Source organism: Narcine bancroftii, chromosome 11 (assembly GCF_036971445.1).
Source record: "Narcine bancroftii isolate sNarBan1 chromosome 11, sNarBan1.hap1, whole genome shotgun sequence".
NCBI lineage: Eukaryota > Metazoa > Chordata > Chondrichthyes > Torpediniformes > Narcinidae > Narcine > Narcine bancroftii.
In genome coordinates this window covers 79,874,647-79,893,720 of record NC_091479.1, presented here as the reverse complement: position 1 = coordinate 79,893,720, position 19,074 = coordinate 79,874,647, and the positions used below count along the sequence as shown (strand labels likewise).

Here is a 19,074-nt window from a genome sequence, read left to right as displayed (position 1 = left end):
AAAAGCATTATTTTAAAATGCTTATGGCAACATTGGCTATTTCCAATGTCCCTCAAATCCACTTTACAATGTGGAGCTTCCACTAAATCAGCCACTCTTCACACCAAACCCAGCTGGGTTATATACTGTCCAAACCTAGCTTATTTCTATTCTATTCATCAACCAGTTGATGCCATCCTCTAAGTCTTCCATTGTCCATTAGATTCATCCTTGAATTGTAAATTGTAATGTGCTTAAATTGGTGCATTAAGATGCTTGTTCCACATCGTCCATTTCCAGTTTGATGTGAGGCCCTCTGACATTGATATTCTGATATCATGGTCCAAATTGTTAAGTCTGATAAAATGGCCTTGCACACCAAACTTGTTATAAAAATTATTATCCACAAGATTCACCAATGTTAATGATTTTCCTAACCAGATTCTTTATTTATTGCCTCACTGAGATTGTCCTAAGCAGTGACTGTGTCTCACTGAGATTGTCTCAGAGCACTGATTGTATCTCAGAGCACCTACTGTGTCTGAGATTGTTGCAGTGCATGATCATTTTCATTCAGATGTCCTCTCACACTGATATCCTAACACATTGACAGCATTACATGGAAATTTCTCCAATGCACGGATTTACCCAGGACACTGACAATGTCAGATCACAGAAATTGCCCTTGAGCTTAGCCTGTATTTCACTGATTTGCACTTTCCCTATTCACTGCTACTGCCTAGTGCTCAGTGAATTCACTCACTAGTGACCTGTCCTCACAATTGGCACACCAATCTTTAACTGCATGTTTTTACTGAGACTTGTAACAGCAAACAGTTTAACTTAGTTTGTTGCAAACATGGGCGGTTTTACACTAAATTTGTCATAGTTCACTCGTTGTATCTGATCCTTGGCAGGTGTGTGGAGCCAAGAAACAATTCCTGTGCGCACCTGTTTTGGACCTTTGATTGGACAGCAAATTAACTTGATGGAAATCACTGACTGGTCAAGCAAAAGCAACACCAATATCTGGAAAGTTAGTATGACTGAAATCTACCATAAAATAATTTTTCTTCGTGTTCTTGATTACACTTTAAAACGTTGGCACTAAAACCCTGCAGGTTTTGGAGGAACATGTCCTTGTGTCTAAAACCATGTGAACAAACTGCTAACTGAATTTTGGATTTGCATATGGAAATGAATAAACAAATAGTGTCATTGTGTGTGCCTTCAGTAATCGTATATGCAAAATATATGTGTGTAATATTTCTTGTCCATCAGATAATTAAGCAAGGAAAAAGGATGCAAGACAAGGAGTCTTATTCACCTCAGTATCAATCATTCTGAACAATCGCAGAACGTTAATGAACAAAGCAAACACATGAACAGAATCTTGAAGCTCTGAAATGAAGCAGGAAATGTTGATTATTTGGCAGCAACTCAGGCATCCTCTACAAAGAAAGAAAAAAGTCAGCCTTTCATTTCCAGAATTTTCTGTTTCCATTTCAGATTTCCACATTTTATTTGAATGAACCTCCTTTTTGGACCAGCATCTTTAATGTTGCATGAATTGATGCACATTTGAAACAAGAGGCTAAAGACCAAACCCTGAGACAATACAGATGCATGTGATATAGAAATGTGAATGAATCAACAAAAGACAAGATCAAGGCTGAAGAGTATCATAGGATTTTTAAAGGGATAATTGACTTGCTCAAATGAGTAACTGAATGGGACGTCTTATCTGTAGAACAGAGTGTAGGCACTACTATGCAGTTAAATTTATGGATCAGATTTGGCAGATCTGAGGCGGGAATGCATTTTTTTGCTATCCATTGACCAGCTTTTTAAAAAAAAAAAAATTCCACTTTAGTTTTGTCTTAAATGAAATAGCTGAGACATAGCTCCTGAATGTTTTGCCATTTATTTGTTATTTGATCTAGATATTTCGCAATTATGTTCTGGAGTTCCAAATAGTCACCGCAGATGAGAACATCTGTAACTGGATGATGTTTGTACACAGAGCCAGGTGAGCCCATTTGTGCCATACACACTTTAAGGAAGTGAGCAGTGTGGTTGTAAAAATATAGATCATTGACTTGCCAGGCTATAGCAGCCTTGAATGGAACTCCAGCTCTTGAACCTTCCTGCTGATCAATCAAAACTATTTTTTTCTGACATCAGATAAAAATATGGAAAGCTGACCCATTCACAACCAGTCTCTGTACATTCACGCAGCCTTAGAATAATTTGTTTGTAAATTGTTCAAGACAATTTGTAGTTTTATCATTAAAAATTAAATTATATTTAGCAGTGTAATTTATGAATATATTTATTGTGGGCATAAACATTGAAACATTAATAGGTTACAACATTTTTTCTAGGACTCGCGAAGAACAAAATTTGGTGGCCTATCCTCATAATGGGAAGATTTATTTTTGTACATCCAGGGAGGTCCCTCCTGACCATGAGCTACTCTTTTACTACAGCAGGGATTATGCAAGACAACTTGGTAAATGAAACCGGAATATCAGACTAGCTTTTCCCTGGTGTTATATTTCTATTAGTCAATTACTCTGGGATTTTCACCAAGCAATTTTAACAATTTTATAGCTGTTCAACCTCTGTTTATTCCCAACTCAAAATGAATTGTTATGACACAGTTAAAGCAAGGTAGTTATAATCAAGTGGTCAAATACCTGAATGTACTGAAATCTTTAAAGTTATTATACTGAAGAATGAAAATCTTTCTGATTTTTCTTCATTTTGCCATTTCTCCCCCACATCAATCTTTTTCTAGTTCCATACACACAAAGAGCTGTGAAACTCGACTAAAATATGATTGTGGATGTGAACGTTGTATACCTTTGTGTGTGTGTTTATAAGGCTTCATACTGTAATAGGCAAGTGATATTATGTCTTCAAACCTTTGATTTTCATTACACTTTACTATGAGCAATGGGATGGTGCTGATTAGTTGGTTGATGATTAATGCTGTACAAATATTTTCCCGTTTCACATGCTGCACTTCCCTATGGCAATTCAGAATTGTATCTGCTCTTTATACGTGAATAAATTGCAAACATATTATGTATAATTAGGACAGAAATTAGGCACCTAAGGAATGGGACAGAAAATGGTGTTGCTGCCTCATTAGCTCTGGCAACCCCAGTTGGATCCTGAACTTCCAGTGACATCAATGGAGTTTGCATTCTCAATGTGTCTGCGTAGATTTCCAATGGATGCTCCAAGTTCCTCCCACATCCAAAAGATGTGCTTGTTATTAGGTTAGTTGACTATTATTAACCCCAATTGAATGACGCACAAAAGAGATTGCTGGAAAATAAGTGGGTGAATGGGTGCAGTGGTATTGCTCTGAGAGCTGGCTATGGATTTATGAGGGTCAAATTTCCCACCTTTATATTCTAAGAAAACATTAAAAAAATGAAAAACTAAGGCAAGACCACATAGGATTTCACATTGTTTCATGGAGGAAACCTAGAGTTAAGTTACTTTATTCCCATTTTGCCTGGCCCACAGGAAAAAGAATTTCAGGATTGTATATGATGTACTTCGTATGTACTCTGAAGTAAATCTAAATCTGAAATATGCTAGTACCTTCAAGTAAGGTTATAAGAACAAACAACAAATCCTGGCTTTCCCCCCTTTCCTATGTAAAAATTACAAAAAACAATTGCTTGTGATTCTGTTCCAAAATTTATTCACTGAACTTGAGAAATGAAATGTATACCTATTTTGTTGAAGGGGTTCCCGAGCATCCAGATGTGCACATGTGTCATTGTGGGAAGGCTTATGAGACATACGGTGAACTGAAGTCACATCTGAGCAGCCATGGACAGAATCGAGAGAGGAAGTGGAAATGCTCCATCTGTCCAAGAGCTTTTACCTCCTCCACCAAACTGAATGTTCACATGATGGGGCACATGGGGATGAAGCCACACAAGTGTGAATTTTGCAGCAAGGCATTCAGTGACCCTAGCAACCTGCGAACCCACCTCAAAATACACACAGGTATGGTATCTATTTGATACTGAGCTTCTTGTTAAATTTGCCTTTGGCTCTATAAATTTTCAGGGACTTTGTTCAACATTTGTTCCTATAATTTTCTCTGTGCACAGTAAAAATCTGGAGAGAAATTATTCGGCAAATTTTTAACCCAACATTTAATTCTTCCAAGTTTTCATCATTGATACATAAGCTAGGATACATTCCTTTTGTGACTCGGGGAATTGTAAATTTCTGTACTAAACTCAGGTTGTGAAATAATGAGCGTGAATGTTAGATATAGCCCCCTGTACAGTAATAAATATACAGCATAACTGCTCCTTCCTGGAATACTAATATGATCTTGCAATCTGGATAATTGATGTTTAAGGTTGATTTGAGCACATTGTTGACACTGTTGTCCATCTACCTGGCTCATATTGAACTTCAAAAGCCCTTTAATGTAAATCACACATTCCTTCTCAACTAATGTCATGAACATTATTGGTATGTGTGGAAACTTGCTGCATGCAGAATTATTTTTGAAGTTGAACATTTCACATCTGAACTACAGTGTAATTAATTGTTGAGATTCTTGGTTCTGAAAGGTACAAGGCACAATAACTTGATTTATAAAGTGCATTTTAACATTGAACATATTCCAAGACATATCACGTTCCACAAAAGCACTAGGTTGAGTGTACAGATAGAAATATTATGATGGCAAGCCAAATCCATAAACTAAATGTAATATTCGATGAGGCTCATAAAAGAGAAGAGAGAATTATTTACAGAAAATGGCAGATATAGGACCCAGCTGTGGCAGAGGTGGTGTACAGGAAATAACATTTCAAAAGCTAAATTAATTATAGTGGTGAAAAAGATTTCCACATGCAAATAAAAGTTCTCCTTTTAAAATTAAATATATAAAACAATATTTAAAATATATATGTATTGCAATGATGTGCCTTAACTTCATATAGCTGTTTAAAATAATTGTCTCTTTTCCAGGTCAAAAAAACTATCGCTGTGAAATGTGCGACAAATCTTTTACCCAGAAGGCTCACCTGGCCTCGCACATGATCATCCACACAGGAGAGAAGAACTTGAAGTGTGATTATTGTGACAAAATGTTCATGCGACGTCAAGATCTCCGCCAACACATAGTGACCCATACACAGTAAGTCATCAGCAAAGCTACCTTGTTACTCCTTTGAAAAACATCACAGGATCGTTCATATCAATTAAGTGCAAAGACTCAATTTAACGTCTCTTCAAAACACTGTAGCTATGAAAATGCAACGTTCTTTTAATTCTTCACTTGCGAGTCAGCCTGACTTAATACGCATCTTCTTTGTGAGGCACAGAAACTTAGCTTTCGAGCCTGAGCCACAATGGGCTATAATCCTCAAAGTCAGTGGTTTTCGCTGGGGGAGCTACAAGGGCAACATTTTTGTTCACTTAATGCATGCAGTAATTGTGATGTCATTCAATGCTATTAGATTTGTTTGATTGTTGTTGCAGTTTAGGAGTGAGCTGCATTGCTTTTGAATTACATTTCTAAGTGCTATTCTTCCAAAGGCATTGGATTTTATTGAACAAATTTCACCTGGTCTTTTTTCCATGTAGAGAGCGGCAAATTAAGTGTCCAAATTGCGACAAACACTTCTGGAGAACAACTCACTTAAAGAAACATCTGAATTCTCATGAAGGAAGAAGGGATTTCATCTGTGAAAAATGTTCAAAAGCATTCTTAACAAAGTATCATTTAACTCGCCATCTAAAGATCTGCAAAGGTTCCAAGACATGCCTGCCTATACAAGATCTAGAGGAAGAAGATGAGGAAGTAGATAGTGAAGATGAAATGTTACATGCTGGCAGTGGGACTTGCTGTTTAACTAATGAAGATTACACCACAGAAGACAGTTCTCAATAGTACTAGTATATTGCAGATTGCTTTAATGGCTGTTCATTCAGAGACAGAACTTGAAGATGCTATCTGCCCTTCTAAACAAAAACTTGTTCATGGATTTATGTCAGTTTTCATTGTTGCAAGAGTTTAATAGCAGCTCAAATTATAATGTTCTAAATGATTGACATAAAATCTAATTTTTTAAAATTTAAGTTGATCATATGCAAGATTGACATCCTATTTGGAGCAACAGCGAATGATTCAACAGTAATGCAACAAAGTGGCTTGCTTGGAGCCTGCATCTGAGCATCTTCTTATTTCATATTCAGCAAGATTCTAAAATGGTGAGTTTCCTACAGAGTCAATCTAAACATTGAATTTTATATATTTTCCAAATGTTCCTTAATTATATGTATGATACAATGAATTATATATCTCAATGCCAACCAACTGAAGACAGGTCAGTGACTTCACTGATGCCACCATGTCTAGCAGTATTTTGCCTTCTTGACTGAGTAGCTACTTATCATCCTATTAACACTTGCTACTTCTATTTAATAGTATTTCCGGCAAAAAGGTGTTTAATCAATATGCATAATAGATTGAAAGAGTTTTAACACTGAAGGTATTAAATAGTTTGTTTTCCCTGGACTGCATAGTCAGTATACATTTCTAGTTTCATCAGGAGTTGAAATATTTCAGAAAATTCATTATTACAAACTTTTCCTTAAGAATATGGAACTAGATGCCAACCTACACAAACATAACTGAGAGTACCAAGTCACAAAGTATTTCCACATTTCTGCTGAGTATAATCTAAAAGCTAAACTAAGACTTTAACTCATTGGATCTCAGCTTTACTATATACCTCTTTTTGTAATGACTATACAATAATTTTGTACAAAACAGGGAGGCAATGTAAAACATAACAGACATCAGTACCTAGACATAATATATTGTAAATATTTGTAACATTACTCTCGACATTCCATTCAAACTGTAATATATAAAATACAAATGGAAAGGATAGCATTGTTCATGCTATAGGCAAAAGATTTAATCTCGTGATTTAAATATGTCTTCAGAAACTGATCCATACAAATAAAGTATTCAGTTTCTACAGTGAAGTTGTTCCTTTCTGTGCACTAACTGATTTCAGTTTCTTTGGTGATTTTTTTAACACTGGAAAACAAATGAGACTGGGTATCTGTAAACAGTTACCTATATCAAATCTTGATTTTATGCATTTTTGTATTTGTATATTGTGATTATCCATGAGCTTAAAATGAAGTTATTTAAAATTGAAGCAGCAATAATAAGAGAGTTGAGCTTTTCAATGAAAATGCAATTAAGTGGCGTGACACTTGTATATTTTTCTGAGATCAAGCTCTTTGGTAACCAGAAACTGTATTGAAGTTATGATATCAGTAGGTTCTCTCTTCTTCATTAGCTTGATCAACATTTTTGTAGGGATAACTACAATTTGACTAAATATCAATTGACATTTTCTTTTCAAAAACAACATTAAAGTCCATAATCCAAGACGTAGCTAAAAATTGAAGCTCTTGAAATTGAAATTAAATTGGTAAGAGTTTTTTAATAAATTGGTTGAGCAGCCAGATAATGGGGGGAAATCCAAATTGGCAGCATGTGGTAATTGTGCCCCATGAATCAGTCAGTGTTAATCATGCCTATAAAAGAACAGCCAAAAAAAAATCACTTGCATATTCTGCAAATTATTCTGTGAAATTATAGTTAATTTTTTCAGACCCTTCAGCCTATAATGTTGCGCCAACCTATGTAAATCTACTTCACAACAATCTAATTTTCCCTACCTCTTACCTATAATCCTCTATTTTTCTGACATCCATGTGCCTATCAGAGTCTTTTGAATGCCCCTATTGTACCAGCCTCCACCACCATCTCCAACAATACATTCAAGGCACCCACCACTCTTAAGTAAAAAAAAACCTTTGACATCTCTCCTAAACTTTCCTTCACTCACCTTAAACAGATGCCCTCTAGTGTTTACAACTGTCAGATTGATGACCTTTCATTGGAACGGAGAGAATATAGAAATCAAGAATGTTTTATGTGGCATGGAAAGGGGATGAGAGGTCAGTCATCTTGAATACACCACCTCCCTCACCTTGCTTTCTATAAAAAAAGCCAATAAAATCTCCCAGTTTGTCCAGCTCAATTGTATTTGTTCTGATGAGTTCTACATCTATGCGTATAAAAGATAGTCTTTTCAGCTCATCTGTGGTCTCCCTCTATCATTGTTGACAACACTTTCAACTGTGGTCCATTCTGTTTTCCACACTTCTGCACTTGTCTTCTCCACTCCCATAGGGTTTCTCTTCATCTTCAATATTCACGTCTCCAAATTCAATGAATCATACAGAGCTAGATATTATGGAAAGATTATGCCATGGGTATCTAAATAAAAAATCCTGGAGTGTGCTGTACATCACATCCCGGAAAGACTTTTGAAGGGGTGCAGCGATAACTTCAAAATTGGCTGTGTGTTGAGCCAAGTATTTCCAATAGTTGCAATATTGGCATCTATCGGTTCAGATGTGTCCTAATCGGACAAATCACAAGATACAAGACCAGATGTAGGCCAATCGGCCCGCTGGGTCTACTCTGCTATTTAACCATGAGCTAATCCTACCATGAGACCACCTACGGCTCCTAGAACGCTTCCACCAGCGTTGTCTCCGCTCCATCCTCAACATCCATTGGAGCGCTTACACCCCTAACGTCGAAGTACTCGAGATGGCAGAGGTCGACAGCATCGAGTCCACGCTGCTGAAGATCCAGCTGAGCTGGATGGGTCACGTCTCCAGAATGGAGGACCATCGCCTTCCCAAGATCGTGTTATATGGCGAGCTCTCCACTGGCCACCGTGACAGAGGTGCACCAAAGAAAAGGTACAAGGACTGCCTAAAGAAATCTCTTGGTGCCTGCCACATTGACCACCGCCAGTGGGCTGATAACGCCTCAAACCGTGCATCTTGGCACCTCACAGTTTGGCGGGCAGCAACCTCCTTTGAAGAAGACCGCAGAGCCCACCTCACTGACAAAAGGCAAAGGAGGAAAAACCCAACACCCAACCCCAACCAACCAATTTTCCCTTGCAACCGCTGCAATCGTGTCTGCCTGTCCCGCATCGGACTTGTCAGCCACAAACGAGCCTGCAGCTGACGTGGACTTTTTACCCCCTCCATAAATCTTCGTCCGCGAAGCCAAGCCAAAGAATCCTTATCACTCAGCCCCACTCCCCAGCCTTCTCCCCACAATCCTTGATGCCCTGACTAATCAGTTACCAGTCAATTTCTGTCTTAAATACATTCAACAACCTCGCTTCCACTACTGTCTTTGACAAGTTCCACAGACTCACGATCCCCTGGCTAAAGAAATTTCTCCGCATTTCTGTTTTACTCCAAATGAGGTCTCATAATCACATCCCTGCTCTTATATGCTACTCCTCTAGAAATGAACACCAGCATTGCATTCAGTTTCTTCACTGCCGACTCAACCTGGATGTTAACCTCTACTGTATCCTGCACTAGGACTTTGCACCTCTAAATTTTGAATTTTATACCCATCTAAAAAATAGTTTGCCCGTCCATTTCTTCTACCAAAGTGTACACTTCCCAACATGGGATTTGATCTGCCATCTCTTTGCCTGTTCTTCTATCTATCCAAGTCTCTCTGCAGCCTTTCTGTGCCCATAGCCCACCAGTTCTACCACCTATTTTGGTGTCATCTGCAAATTTAGCTACAAAGCTATCTATTGCATTATTCAAATCATTTATATACAACGTAAAAAAAGACGTAGCCCCAACACCGACCCCTGAAGAACACCACTAGTACAGGCAACCAACCTGAATAGGATCCTCTTATTCCCACTCTGTTTCCTGCCCATTATCCAATACTCTGGCCATGTTAATATCTTTCCTGTAATTCCATGAGTTCTCATCTTGTTAAGCAGCCTCGTATGTGGCACCTTTTCAAAGGCCTTTTGAAAGTCCAAGTATACAAGATCCACTGCTTCTCCCCTGTCTATCCTATTTGTTATCTCCTCAAAAAATAGTAGTCGGTTTGTCAACCATGATTTTCCTTTAAGGAAACCATGCTGACAAACCTATCTTCTGATGCTCCTCTAGTTTCTCCTTAACTTCATCTTTGACAATGGATTCCAACATCTTCCCCACCACCAACATCAGATTAATAGGTCTCTAGTTTCCTTTCTGTTGCCTCCTTCCCTTTTAAACAGCAGAGAGACATTTGCGAATCTATAGTCCTCTGGAATGCCAGAATCCATCAATTCCTGGAAGATCTTTACCAGTGCCTCCACAATCTCTGCAGCAGCCTCCTTCAGAACTCAAGGGTGCATTCTATCCAATCTGGGAGACTCGTCTACCCTTAGACCATTTAGCTTCCCAAGCATCTTCTCTCTTATGATCTTGACAACACTCACTTCACAGAGACCCTTGAGAGTCCAATAAACTACCATCTTCTACTGTAAAGGCTGAGCCAAAATATTAATTCAGTTCCTCTGCCATCTCTTTGTCTCCCATTACAATCTCTCCAATGTCTTTTTAAATGGTCCTATGTCTTTTTCTCTTTATGTACTTAAAAAGTTTTTAGAATCCTTTTTGATATTATTCGCTAACCTCCTTTCACAATTTCTCTTTTCCTTCTTAATCACCTCTTAGTTGTCTTCTGTTTTTAAAAGCTTCCCAGTCCTCGATCTTCCCACTAATTTTTGCTTCCTTGTATGCCCTCTTTTTTGCTTTTACTTTGGCTTTAACTTCCCTTGTCAGCCATTATAGTCTCGTTTTTCCATTCATAACTTTCTTTCATTTTGGTTTGTATCGGTCCTGCACTTTCCTCATTATTTTGCAGAAACTCCAGCCATTCCTGATCTGCTGTCTTCCCTAATAGCGTGCTTTTCCAATCAACTTTGGCCAGTTCCCTTCTCATGCAACTATAATTTTCTTTACTCCACTGAAATATCGACACATCGGACTTTAGTCTTTCCTTTTCAAATTTCAGTGAACTCAAATCATATGGTGATCACAGCCTCCTAAGGATCCCTTTACCTTAAGCTGTAATCACCTCTGGTTCATTAAGTAGCACCCAATCCAAAACAGCAGATTCCCTGGTGGGCTCATCAACAAGCTGCACCAAGAAGCCATCCCATAACTCTCCTTCCTTGGATCCCGTACCGACCGGACTTTCCCAATCTATTTTCATGTTAAAATCCACCATGATTATTTTATCGCTGTGCTTCTGACATTTCCTGTTGTAGGTTGTAGTCCACATCCTGGCTATATATAACTGTCATGAGGTCCTTTTACCTTTATCGTTCCTTAACTTAACCCATAAGGATTCTACCTTTTCTGATCCTATGTCACTTCTTTCCAATGATTTGATGCTGTTTATCTCAGCAGAGCCACGACACCCCCCCCCCACCCATCCTTCTGATACACTGTGTATCCTTGGACACTCAGCTACTAATGATGTCCATCCTTTAGCCACGACTCAGTAATATCACAACATTGTATCCTCTAATCTGTAACTGTACCTATTTCAACATCATCCACTCTGTTTCTAATATAAGTATAATACCTTTAGACCAGTTTTTGTATGCACTGAATCTCTATCATCCTTCCGTCTGAAATTTTGTCCCATCACCTACTTGTCATCCTTCCTGCACACTATCTTTGCTTTATTTCTATTTTGCCATTCATCAGCTCTGACATTCTGGTTCCCATCCCCCTGTAAAATTAGTTTAAATCTTCCTTAACATCCATATCCTGCCAGGATATTGGACCCCTTTGGGTTTAGGTGTTTTGTATAGATCGTACCTTCTTCAAAAGTGATCCCAGTGATCCAAGAATATAAAACCCTGCCCTCTGCACCAGTTTCTCAGCCACATGCAGTAATCTTGAGAATACCAGACAGGAGGTCCTGGTTCTCAATTTCCTTCCTAATTCCTTGTATTTTCCCTTCAGGACATCCATGCTGATCTTTCCTATGTCACTGGTACCCACAAGTACCAAGACTTCTGGCTGTTCACTCTTTCTCCTCAGAACGTTTTAGACCCAATCAGACATCCCGTACCCTAGCACCTGGGAGGCAACATACCATCCGGGTGTCTATTAGGCCCACAGAATCTCTTTTTCACCCTCCTCACAATAGAATTGCTGATCACAACTGCTTGCTTCTTCACCTTCTGCGTCACAGTGCCAGACTCATTGCCTAATTGCCTTAGTCAGGCTCAATCCTAATTACCTGCCTGCTCAAAACCAGCAGCCACAAAAAGGGTGTCATCAATTGTGCTATGCAAAGGCATTTACTCGCCAAAATATGCTCACCGAGATCTCATCACAGACTTGGATCAAACAGCAGAATTCTAGATCTGAAGATACTGTTTCTGATTTTGAGATTCAATCACTTTTAAAGTTTGCAAATGAAAATGTAAAATTGTTCTACTACCATTCCATACTGCCATTAATGAAAATGTAAATGCCTGATTCTAATGTCATTAAATGATTCAAAGGCTGAAAGCACTGAGTCCAGCTCGAGTGGTTCACAAATTGAAAGAATTCCCAGTTAACTCATAGCAGTTGTTTTAGGGCATTGATACTTGCGACGAAGCAAGTTTCCACAATGAATAAATAACTATATTATTTTCCTGAACATAGTTCTCGTCAAGGAATTTCATTCATATTGATAGAAGATACATAAACTAATGTTCCACTGCACTCTCTAGAAGTTACATTTAAATTTAGACATACAGCACGGTAACAGGCCATTTTGGCTCATAAGTCCTTGCTGCCCAATTTACACACAATTAACCTACACCCCATTACATTTTGAATGGTGGGAGGAAACCAGAGCCCCTGGGGAAAACCCATACAGACACGGGAAGAACGTACAAACTCCTTACAGACAGCGTGGGATTTGAACATCGGTCCCAATCGCTGAGCTGTAAAGGTGTTGTGCTAACTGCTAGTGTCAACCGTGCTGCCCATGATCTAAAACAAAGTAGAGAATACTAATAGTACGATATAGTTAATATATTTATTCCACTTTAATTTACAAGAAGGTAGCTTCTCCAAGCGTCAGGTGAACTTCCCCCGAAATACCATGAAGGAAACACTGAAAGAAAAACAAAAAAATATATACTTGTTATTTCCTAGTTTTTAAATAAGTGCAAATGTTTACAAAAGAAAACCACTGTTCTCTTTCAGCTTGGTGGACAAGAGTAATACTGGAAGCATGCAGCATAGAAAGATTGAGAGCTTATTCCATGGACTCTGCAGCTAGCCAATCTTAAATAGAGATAGAGAGAGAGAGAGATAGGTGCCAATTTAAAGATGAAGTAATCGAATTGGTCTACTCTGTACTTGCATCCAGTTGGAATTTTAATTAATCTGGTTGCTGGGCAAGAATGAGATTAAATCAGTTGCTCATCAGTTAAATAGTTCCCGAGCAGTCAGCATCTCAGTGCAGACTTGAGATCTGCTTGCTCTCTTGAAACCAACTCCACGTTTAAATCTTACAATAAAGGGTTAAAATTCTCCACTGCAAGATGTTGGGCAAAACATCCCTTGGGCTTTTTATAAAATTGGTGCGTGAATGATCAATCTCTAAAATTATATTCACATGAAGGAAGAACCATTGCTGAGAAAACATGACAAAACTGCATAATAGGAGTTAATTGTCATCTATGTAAGTACAATGCACTAAAATTCTTACTTGTTTCAGCTGAACAGGTACACAAGATGCATCAACTACAATAGTAAAGCAGAAAAAAAAGGCAAGATACAGATTTTAAAAAATCTACATTGTAGAACCATTTATGCTCATGGGGCACGAGCACAACATTCTGATTACTGTGGGTAGGGGGGGGCTAATAATTTTCTTTGTTCTTTGTGACTGGGCCAAAAAGGGAACTAAGCACAATTCAGATTCAAGGTGTTTTGGTGGAGTAAAGTCGCTCCACCTCCTCCGTAAAAGAAACGCCGCCGAAAGTGGCTCCAAAGAGGAAGGCTGATGACGTCATGATGACAACATCAGCCTGCGCCCCAGGAGTGAAAATTACAAAATTCATGGTTAATAGAGGCTATTACGTTGCACAGGAGATCTGCCGGAGTACGAAGACTGCTTGCACAGATCTCCACAAGCCTTCTTACATGCTCTTTGGTCACCATATTTGAGTATAGGTCACTTTCCTTTCTCGCTGCACAAGTTTGACATCACAGTGGCAGGTGGTGCTTCTGCAGCTCTGGAAGCTGGCTCCCGACCGAGCTCTGCAGAAAGACTCACCATAAAAAGGTCTAAAGTCTGGAAACAGCACCCCATTGTAGTACTCTGCACCACAGAAGGATGCAAATTTAAACAAAACCATGTGCTTGTTCAAAGATAATAAAAGCCTTTGATAATTCTTCAACTCTGCAGGCACAATCAATTAATTTACTTACTTTTTTTCAGAAAAGCACCTTCTAATTATTCCTCATCAATTGGAGGTATTCCCAACTCCTCATCAGTCCATTTGGAGGGATCAGGGTAAGGGAAATGACCCTGTAATTACAAATGTCAGCTTTTACTGCATGGGTGGTAGGGATAGTTGCTTGAAGACACTTATATCTAAATCATTATGTAAAACATTGAGGAAAGAAGTTTCTTTTGAAATTGAATCTTGTCCAGGTGTGTTTAGATTTTTGAAGAAATAATTAGTTATTTATATCAACAGAAAATCAAACTTTAATAAACTACCTTCATGCACTGACATTAAGTCATTGACTAATTAGGCTTTATTACAGAAACCTCTGACAGCAATGTTTGTCCACATATTCTTTTAAATTGTCTCTAGATAACTGCCCAAAGTCACAGCTCAACCCTTTATCTTTTGGTATTATTAGCTGTTAGTTGCATACATTATATGGTAACATCTTTAAACTACTCTTAATACAAAAGTTCCTTTTCTTGTTCTAAAGTAATATTGTTTATACCTGTAGGCCAGATCAGCCCCTCAAATTATAGCTGAATAAGAATTATTGAGCAAAATTAACATAAAAAAATTAACTAACTATAGTAACCTTCTATGACCTCAACAATGTAAGAAATGTTAGCATTACAGATTTTTTTTAGTTTACTGAACTCTGCTGCCCCTATTCAGCCAATAACATTGACCTTCAGTTTTTTTTAATTTTCAGCAATCACTTTTTTCTCTCTCCAGTTCTAGAACTCTCCAAGAATTTTGCATCCTATTCTGGTCCTCCCCTCACATTACATTTAAACACCTTTAAGGTTTCTTTATGGATCATATTGCTGCTCATCTGTTCTTGTATGGCATAGCTTAAAATTTTAGCTGATACTGTCCTTGTGTATTGTGATGGCCTCTTTTGCTAAAGACAGCTGATTAATGCAAGACTGATCCCAAGTTATTAGATTAAAAATCAGCCACTCTTATTGAATGTTTGCAAATTTTTCTTAAAACTTCCTAACCCTAGAAGTAAACATGAAATCATAAAAATATTATTATTTATTTAAATGAGCTTTGCTCATCTTTTTCCCCCAGGCAGGTAATTTTTTTTCTATTAATTTGAATGGAAATACTGTATTTTGGGAAGTTCTCTATCCTAATAGCTGTGTGCCTGCAAAAACACGTGTTGTCTCATTGGGCTCTATGGGAAGTCCAGTGTTGCAGGCCATGGGCAGTTAGTTCTCTAGGTTCAGTCCCACACTGGTGCTGGAAGACCAAACTTCTACAAAAACTACAAAGACTTGTTTTCCTTTCACATTACCACTCCAATTAAATGATTTAAAGGTTAAGGTGTCTGTAATTTATTTTACATTAAAAAAAAATTGAGAGTCAATACCACAGAATCAAAAATAGAACATGAAATAACTTGAGTTATTTCTAAAAAGAAACCAATCTGCAAATTGAGAGTGAAAATGTAATATACAGTAGGACACATAATTTGGGACACAAAGATGGGAAATGAAAATTATAAGTTAATGCAGTAGCAATGAAGAACATTGGAGTTCAAAAAGTACTCACAAAGACTGCATCAGGATCATGCCACAGATGCCATAAAATCCAGAACCACATGAAACCACTAAGAAACTCAGCCTGGAACACCTGATTTTTGGTTAACTCTGGATATTGCCGATATCGAGGCTTGATGTGGACCTCATCGCTGGCTCTGGAAAAAGCAAGGGGGGGAGGGGAAGTAATGTACACATGCTAGAAAATACAACCATAAATATAACAAAATCTAAGAAATGGGAGCAGGAAATATAATTTCTTAGGCCTAGTCCACCATTCAACAAAGGCATGGAAGAAGATCTTCATCATTAACCCTATAACCATCAACTTTGTTAGTGCTCAACAACCCATCCAACATCTGGGCTTCTTCGGAAAGATGAACAATTTATGAAGTCACAGGAAAACAGTGCAGGCTGTGTTTTACAATTTTGTTAAAATACCTGAATTTCTGATATAATCTCCTATATGTGCAACATTATACCAATATGATGAAGGATTTCCATTATAATTTTCAGATGAATTTAGAAACATCATTCCAGGCTAAACAGGCCATTTATAGTTATTTTTAAATTATTTTGTACATTATTATGACCATTCTCCAGAGGGTTTTTGAAATAAAATTACAAATGAACTTTGTCGCATTGCTAGTACCAGTGTTAAAAATCCTGCCACTCCACCTTCTGCTTAAAAAATAATCTTGTATGTATGCATTGAAATTTTCCTCCTTTATGGTGGATGGCATGTAACTCAAATGAGCTGCTTTGTCCTGGATGGTGTTAAGCTTCTTAATATTACAAGAATCTAGAACGCTTCCACCAGCATTGTCTCCGCTCCATCCTCAACATTCATTGGAGCCACTTCATCCCTAACATCGAAGTACTCGAGATGGCAGAGGCTGACAGCATCAAATCCACACTGCTGAAGATCCAACTGCGCTGGGTAGGTCACGTCTCCAGAATGGAGGACCATCGCCTTCCCAAGATGGTGTTATATGGCGAGCTCTCCACTGGCCACCGTGACAGAGGTGCACCAAAGAAGAGGTACAAGGACTGCCTAAAGAAATCTCTTGGTGCCTGCCACATTGACCACCGCCAGTGGGCTGATATCGCCTCAAACCGTGCATCTTGGCGCCTCACAGTTCGGCGGGCAGCAACCTCCTTTGAAGAAGACCGCAGAGCCCACCTCACTGACAAAAGACAAGGAGGAAAAACCCAACACCCAACCCCAACCAACCAATTTTCCCCTGCAACCGCTGCAACCGTGTCTGCCTGTCCCGCATCGGACTTGTCAGCCACAAACGAGCCTTCAGCTGACGTGGACATTTACCCCCTCCATAAATCTTCGTCCGCGAAGCCAAGCCAAAGAAAGATTACAAGAATCAACAGATATGGGGTCAGTACAGGGAAATGAACAATAAATGGTGGAAACAGCTTGAAGGGTTCAATTGTCAATTCTTGCTCTCATTTATTAAGTTCTTACACTTAATAATTGTATCATCACCTGGTATCTCCATCATTAAGTTTCTCAGCAATTGCCATTAAACATAAATGCAAATGGATCTCCCATAGCTACAAGAAACTAGGTATCCTCCAAAAGCAAATTACATCCTGATGTATCAAAATCTTGCTTCTGACAAGGTTTGCCAGAGCGAGGTAGAGCATTCTCTACTTACTTTGATGAGTACAAGGTTAGCAAGAAGTTCAACGCTATCTGGGACATCCCATCCACAAATCAAAACATTTATTTGAACTCCCATTAACACACCATACACCACTTACTAAATATACTACCACGACCACTCCAAAAGTGTAAACTTGACAATCTCTACCACATACAAGAGAAAAACACCATCTGCAAGTTTTTTTCCTAACTCATACCAACCTGACCCGAGTTTATCATTTGTCCTTCACCAACCTAACAGCAGAATCAGGAGTTCAGAAACTCTAAGCAGCAATCAATACAATTGCACCCCAGGATGGGTGCTTATCCCACTGCTCTACTCACTCTCAACCCATGACTGTGTGGCTGGGCACAATTCAAATGGCATCTACAAATTTCCCAATGAAGGTTGTTGGCAGAATCACAGATGGCAATGAGGCAGTAAACAGTTGGGAGCTAGATCAGCTATTTGAGAGTTGTCTCAACAACAACTTGCATTCAACATTAGCAAAAGTAAGGAGCTGATTGTGGACTTCAGGAGGGGGAGGAAATCAAAACACAAACCAGTTCTCATTGAGGGATCAGCAATGGGAAGGGTTAAGAATGTCAGCATCTCTGAAGATCTGTCCTGGGGCCTCCATGCCAATGCAATCACAAGAAGGCTCTCCAGCAGCTATACTTTGTGAGGAGTTTGAGATGATTTGGTCTGTCACCAAAGACTCTTGCAAATTTCTACTGGTGGAGAGCATTCTGTCTGGTTGTGTCATTGTCTGGTATGGTGGGGGGGGGGGCGGACTATAGAGTTGTGAACTCAGCCAGCGCCATCGTCGACATAAATCTTTAATTCCATCAAAAACATCTACAAAAGCCAGTGTCTTACGAGAGCAGCCACTCGCCTCAAGGACCCTCGCCACCCAGGCAATGCCCTCCTCCCACTGCTAGTATTGGGAAGGAAGTACAGGAGCCTGAAGCTTCCCCTCGGCCACCAGATTCCTGAATGGACAATGAACCACCGACACCACCTCATTTTTGCGCTAATTTAGCTTTAAACATGATTTATCGCAATATTTGCAGCGATCCTGCCACACAACAACAATTTTTTTTGTGATATACTCATGACAATAAGTTCTAATTCAATGAGGGATAGGTAACAAATGCCGACACCTTCCCCCCCAATATACTTCCTGATCTGCAAACCCATCAGCTGAGTGTCACTGTTGTGGATTCGACCAGTCTTGTCCAGCAGTCTGGTCATGGGTGCACGACCCCCCTCCCCCGTCCCTCTCCTCTCTCCAGCCGCCTCTCAATGCCCAAGATCACCCACCTTCTGATGGGAAATGCCCTGACATCGCGACCCTGCAGGAATCGCAGCCCCCGCCGCAGCACCGTCCCCAACCCTCCGCACCGGGACATGGTGCCCGCAGCCTGCGACCTCCCCACCGCTGCA

At 39.1% G+C, this 19,074-nt stretch overlaps 2 protein-coding genes across 5 annotated transcripts in view; one reads left to right on the top strand and one right to left on the bottom strand.

Annotated features, from left to right (window-relative positions):
• Positions 1-14,497, top strand: part of prdm4 (PR domain containing 4) — a 23,727-nt gene extending 9,230 nt beyond the window's left edge. For 3 of the 4 annotated variants that reach the window (XM_069903652.1, XM_069903650.1, XM_069903651.1), the window contains 6 exons: positions 897-1,015; positions 1,923-2,008; positions 2,364-2,491; positions 3,745-4,011; positions 4,996-5,164; positions 5,614-7,023. In XM_069903652.1, the coding sequence (XP_069759753.1) occupies positions 897-1,015; positions 1,923-2,008; positions 2,364-2,491; positions 3,745-4,011; positions 4,996-5,164; positions 5,614-5,920 (1,076 nt within the window). In that variant the 3' untranslated portion in view covers positions 5,921-7,023. Of the gene's footprint in view, positions 1-896; positions 1,016-1,922; positions 2,009-2,363; positions 2,492-3,744; positions 4,012-4,995; positions 5,165-5,613; positions 7,024-13,681 lie in introns of those variants that run through there. The other variant, XR_011346647.1, reaches the window with a different exon arrangement.
• On the bottom strand, positions 12,976-19,074 carry ndufb2 (NADH:ubiquinone oxidoreductase subunit B2). The gene is made up of 4 exons (XM_069903653.1): positions 18,952-19,074; positions 15,981-16,125; positions 14,398-14,497; positions 12,976-13,072 (listed from the first exon to the last, which is right to left on the bottom strand). The coding sequence occupies exons 1-3, from the start codon at positions 19,038-19,040 to the stop codon at positions 14,423-14,425; spliced, it is 309 nt and encodes a 102-aa protein (XP_069759754.1). The 5' UTR covers positions 19,041-19,074; the 3' UTR covers positions 12,976-13,072; positions 14,398-14,422.

Coding starts and splice junctions, on each gene's coding strand:
- ndufb2 (XM_069903653.1), bottom strand. CDS start 19,040: ATGTCCCGGTGCGGAGGGTTGGGGACGGTGCTGCGGCGGGGGCTGCGA. Junction 16,126..18,951: donor AGGGCATTTCCCATCAGAAG/GTGGGTGATCTT, acceptor TGCTTTTTCCAG/AGCCAGCGATGAGGTCCACA. Junction 14,498..15,980: donor ATGATCCTGATGCAGTCTTT/GTGAGTACTTTT, acceptor TTGTAATTACAG/GGTCATTTCCCTTACCCTGA.